This window comes from Teleopsis dalmanni, chromosome 1 (assembly GCF_002237135.1).
Source record: "Teleopsis dalmanni isolate 2A chromosome 1, ASM223713v2, whole genome shotgun sequence".
Taxonomy (NCBI): Eukaryota; Metazoa; Arthropoda; class Insecta; order Diptera; family Diopsidae; genus Teleopsis; species Teleopsis dalmanni.
Genome location: NC_051846.1, coordinates 231,414,086 through 231,419,778, shown reverse-complemented (window position 1 = coordinate 231,419,778; position 5,693 = coordinate 231,414,086). Strand labels below are relative to the sequence as shown.

Genomic DNA, 5,693 nt, shown 5'->3' with positions numbered 1-5,693 from the left:
ATTCAAGCACAAAATTCGATCGCTGATGAATCTAAAATTTAATACAACATTCATTGACTGTTACGCGGTACGAAGTTCGCGGGGTCACCTAGTTATACATAATTATATCTAAAACGATAATTTCACAACGCGAGTTATTTTTCTTCCTGCGAAAAGGTCAATATCTCTAGCCAATTCTTTAAATATTTTTCATTATTTTTAATTGTGTATTGTTATATATGCATTTACTATTTCTATTTCTATCCTATCCTATTACTTATATCTTATTTTTTAGAAAGATACTTATGGTTTTGTTCCTCTTTACAGATTTCGTTTCGTATAATAGCAAGTTATGTTACTAAACGCTTGACAAACAGACATTTGAATATAATATTACAGTACATTTTCATGATATGGTTATTTTCTTATAATGAAAATAAAGTAGATACAATTTTTAGTTGTGAAGTGTCTGTTTAATCCCTACAATAGTGAAAACAATTTTACGACTAAAGCATGCTTACTCTGAGTCATATGTGTCGACTTTCTGACGAGCGTCAATTTCGATGGACTGGTTAAATAATTAGCGTTAAATTTTATAAAATCAAAATACCGGAATTATCGTAACTATCCGCTATTTACACAAAAAATATTCGTCTCGTTACACAAAATAAAGAGTGCGCATCTTCGAAACCCTAATTGCATTTCAATCACATCCCATAAAAACTAGTTTAATTTTTATTGTAGTAAATTGCGTTATCAAAACTTTAAGATTTGATCGCAAATATTATTTCACTTCCAACAGTGGAAGTGCGGTTTATGCTAATAAACAAAAATTAAGTGTCACAGCTGCTTGATAATTAACATTTATGTTATGAGCAGTGCAACCAATACATAAAAAGACTCTCCTCTTGTAGTAAATTGCTTCAACCAATCTCTAAATGATCACAAAAATTATTTTACTCCCAATAGAAGTGTGGTATATACTAATGAACATAAATTAAGCGGACAGTCCAACCAGTATATAGAAAAATACATGGTTTTATTTCTTAAAGTAAATTGATTCGCTTAATCTCTAGATTATCATACAAATTATTTTACTCCCAACATTGGAGGTGTGGTTTATGTCAATAAACACAATTTAAGCGTTGCAGCTACGTTATGTAGCATAAGGTAAGCAGCATTTACCTTATGAAAAGCACAACCAATACACAAAAAATATGTTGTAAATTTTTTTTTAGCAAATATGTAGATAATTACAAATACCATTTCACTTTCAACAATGGAAGTGTGGTATATGCCAATAAACGCAAATTAAGTCTCGCAACTGCCTTTCTGATCACATCCTTTATATTTAATTTGTAAAAAGTAAGTTGATAACTTAGTTAGTTTATGAACTGAAATAATCCTTTATATAGTAAATTGTTACCAAGATGTCTTCATTTGTATCCATGATAACAAGGGGATTATTTTATATTTAACTTTTTGACTTTTTAACTTTAAAAATTATGTTATAATTTCATTTGAGTTTTACACTAAACTCATTTGTTTTTAAGTGTATGTAGAGCTCACTTCCTTAAATTAAAACATCCTTAAATTTCCATTAAATCCTTTGGGAGTTGTATTTGCAGTTATTAACACCACTTTTTCATATTTCTTCACATTTAATGTTACTACACACCCACCTTTCTAGCCTGTGGGCGCCAAAGTTCAACAAACTTTTCCTGGAAATTAAACCGGCAACCTCAGGGGGTTGGGTAAAAATTTACTGACTAGAAGCTAACATTTTCCGTTGTTGTCGTTCTTTTTTTTTCTTTTATTTTTTTATTTTTTTTTTTTTTTGATATGTGGTTTTGCTTACGTCTTTGGGGTCAAGTACGTGTTTTGATGTGAGAATTTGCATTTTTTGTATAGTTTTTCCTTTTTATTTAATTTTTTCAGTTTTGCTGCATAATTAAGAAACCTTTTTCTTGTTGAAGCGCAAATTTTTACAATTATAATTGTTGAACAATTTAATTGTCGACGTTTAAAACAATTCGCAAATTCTTGTGGTTCCCCTTTTCCTTGGAAATTGCATGTGTCAGGCATTTAACCTGAAACGAAAAAAAACTGAACAAAAATTATGAAAACATAAAAAGTTGCATTTAATGCATTTCAAATATGTTTATAAGTACATAAATGCAGTTTGAAAATGTTTAAAAAGAATTATTTAACATATTCTTATATATTCATGTATTACTTGTATAATAATTATAAACAAATTGCGTTAACATATAAAAAAGTATGAATTATATGCCATACTTCTTTTTTATTGCTTGTTAGATCTTAGATTTATGCTCGAGTAATAAGTATTTTTTAAAAATCGTTTAAAAATAATTTTATAACATATTTTGTAATAATTTTATGGTAGATATTAAATTACATATTTATTATAATAACAAAATGTGTAAGTAGGGGAATATTACGATTTTTATTGCAATTTTTTGAAGATATTAGTAACAGCTTTGAAACTTTTCTTTAACTAATAGAGCTAATAAAAAATATAATTGCAAGATAGATATTTAATCTAAGAGATAAAATTGCATTATAATATTGTATTAAGGGTAGTGAGGGAATTGTAGAAATTAATAATACTGTTTGTATTTTGAGATCCTCAGAATTCAAAGAGCGCCTAACCAGCCATCACTTTGATACCCTTTTATAAAAATCTTAACTGATCCTTAGAATAAGGATCTGAGGATAAAAACCATCCTCAGCAGTTGATAAAGGAAATTATTTTTATAAAATCTTCGTTTGGCATGTCTGTCAAGCTCAATTGTTCGTAGACATTCTTTAGTGCAATATTTCAATCTTGCCAGGCCCAGGTATTTGCAAAGTAAGTGTTTAGTGGTGTCTTTCTTCTCTTCCTATATGTAGCTCTTGCATTTTTGTATATTATTTTCTATTACACTAAGATTTTAAAGAAATAAATAAAAATAATAAAATTAAAATTTTAAACCAAAAACTTTTAGGTGTGATAATTCGTGTAGTTCCACCATCTGTGATGGAGCATGGCAAACAGAAAATTCAAAGTGGTGTCAAAATACCATAAGAAGGGAAAGCGAAGAATAATTAATTGAAAATAAATTCAGTAATTAAATAATAATGGATGTTATAAAATTTAACAAAGGTGGATGTGGGTAAGAGGTTTATTGAAACTGACTGGATCCATGTTAAGCAATGATGTCACCTTAAGAGGACAATTTGTATAGTATGTGCTGTTAGACAATTATACCAAACATTTTTGGTGTAGAGTAGAGATAACTTATAAATTTCAAGTAGATGGAATCACGCGTCATATGTAACCTTTTAGCATATGGCTATACTCAGATTTAAATTGACTTCTTAGCATTGTTGCTTCTTTTTATTTGCCGTTCTGGAAGATGCTAACCAGGAGAGTATTAAAACTGAACTGCTATACATTCATGTCAGCAAGGAGTTGGGCTATTTGAATATATATTTGAAAAAGTACTTAGATAACAGTTGATTACCTTCTTTTATAGGTTAATTTAATTTGTATCGATGATTCAAAGGCATCCATTCAGGCTTATAGGCCCATTTTGTTACCGTATAAGGTAAAACTCAGAAGTTTAAAATAACCTTGAACCTTTGCCAAATGCTTATATCTTATAATGGTATTTAAGGGGTGGTCTTGTGGTTGACTAATATCCTCAAAAAAAGGTCGCTAGAGTGGTAAAATGGCACTGCGCTTGTGTTGGACAAGAACGAAGTAGATGGGACACTCTTCTAGCAGAGTGTCCTAATTTGCAATGACCTGTGACTGAACTTAACCCTAGGTTGATATCTCTACGGGGCATGTTAATGAGAGTCCTGTATTCTTTTTTAATGGTATGCGTGCAACTTTAATACAGATGCCTATATATCGTTGAGTCTTCCTATCTTTTATTGAAAAGTTCAGCACAGAAAGAGTTCAGTAATAATTTGCATGATGTCAGCGATATGCCTAGATTGTATAGGTGTTCCGAGTGATTTCTTAAACCACCTCGTCTGCTTTGCAGTTGTCGAAAATATCCCTATGACCTGGAACTTAGGTCATTGGGTTCCATGACCTGCGTTGACATCTCGTTTAGAGATGTGTAGCAGTCAAAAATCGTCCTAGCTGTAAGTTGGACTGAATACGTTCTTTTATAAAGAAAAAGATCGTACGAATAATGTCCATAAACCATTCCGGACAGTATTCTACGTAACGTTAGTTTTTGCAGCTGTGAGGTGTGTATTGTGATGAGGTGTGTATTGTGATGAGGTATTGCACCCTTCAAAAATTTGCTAAAAAGGTTTTCTATTATTATTGTATTTAAATATGGAAATGCAGAAGACTTGTTACTTGTGTAAAAGTACGTCACATTCAATTAAATTTATAAAAATAGATTATGATAATTGTAAAGCATAATTAAATGTTTTTATTTTTATTCTTTTACAGATGAGTGGAAAACGTTCGCGTAGCTTTAAGTGTGCTGTTCATCATCGTGATCGTGAAGTTTGTTCTGAAAATGATTTTCATTTAGTATTGGAGGAGCCGCCGTTCTTTAAAAAAATGGTTCATGTTATAGCGATGGAAGTGTTGCCCGAAGAGCGTGATCGAAAATATTACGCTGATCGTTATTCATGTTGTCCACCGCCGTTTTTTATAGTTCTTATGACATTCATAGAGGTAAGCGAATGGCACGTTCACTCGTTTATGGATATCATTACGAGCATGAGGCGTGTAATGAATGCATTTATTAAATAATAAACGTTTGTATAATAACCCCAAAAGCGGTAGCACTTTGATGTACTTCTTATATATTATGGAATAATAATAGAAATAGAAATTTTTACTAAGGTAGTACAAAATTTTTATTAAAAATTTTTATTATTTGTTAATATGCAAAAATATGTAAAAGTTGTACATAAAAAAAACATATTAAATCGCTATAAAAATTTTATATTTGCTGTTGTAATAAATTTGACAAATGTGGTAAACGTTACATGGTACATGGATTAAGTAAATATTTATTAAAACGGTAATATATTTTATATTGATTAGGTATATTTGCTTGTATAAATCAGATATATATTCCTATGTATATTAGTAAACATATGCTTATATATATTCTTTTATGTATTATTATATATGTTATTATATATATTATTAAGTATATTATTTATATATATTATTTTATATATTATTATATATATAATTAAATATATTATTATATATATTCTTATATATATCATATATCTTTGATTATTATTTTCAAAGCTTTTAATAAATAGTCGATTTACACCCACTTTAATGCGTGCATAAATAAAATATTTAATTTAATATTCAGTAGTAGTTCATTATCCTTTTAAATATATTCTACACTCCAGCGTTGATATTAAGTATTTTTTCTACCATATTAAGTTCTGTTATTTATGCTTATTTAAACAGTTTTGTATCCACTCATGTCGAGAAAATTTTTGTTAAATATTTCGCATAGCAATTATCAGACGCGACAGAAAGTCTCGTCGTTCGCTAAAAGTTTAACTGAAGGGTCTGCAGAAAATCGATTATGAATTTTTGATTATTTAACAAAAACATTAAATTGTTTGAAATATTATATTTGAAATATAAGTAAAGTTAAATATTTCTGTTATCGGAACTCAAATATATGTCCTTCATACACAAAGTCTGA

At 29.1% G+C, this 5,693-nt stretch overlaps 1 protein-coding gene across 1 annotated transcript; it reads left to right on the top strand.

The window, feature by feature from the left end:
* Positions 1-4,456: 4,456 nt before the first annotated feature.
* Positions 4,457-4,778, top strand: LOC119667979 (rhomboid-related protein 3-like). The gene has a single exon (XM_038077334.1). The coding sequence runs from the start codon at positions 4,457-4,459 to the stop codon at positions 4,763-4,765; it is 309 nt and encodes a 102-aa protein (XP_037933262.1). The 3' UTR covers positions 4,766-4,778.
* The last annotated feature ends 915 nt before the right edge of the window (positions 4,779-5,693 follow it).

Excerpts from the sequence above, each read along its gene's own strand:
- LOC119667979 (XM_038077334.1), top strand. The coding sequence starts at position 4,457 with ATGAGTGGAAAACGTTCGCGTAGCTTTAAGTGTGCTGTTCATCATCGT.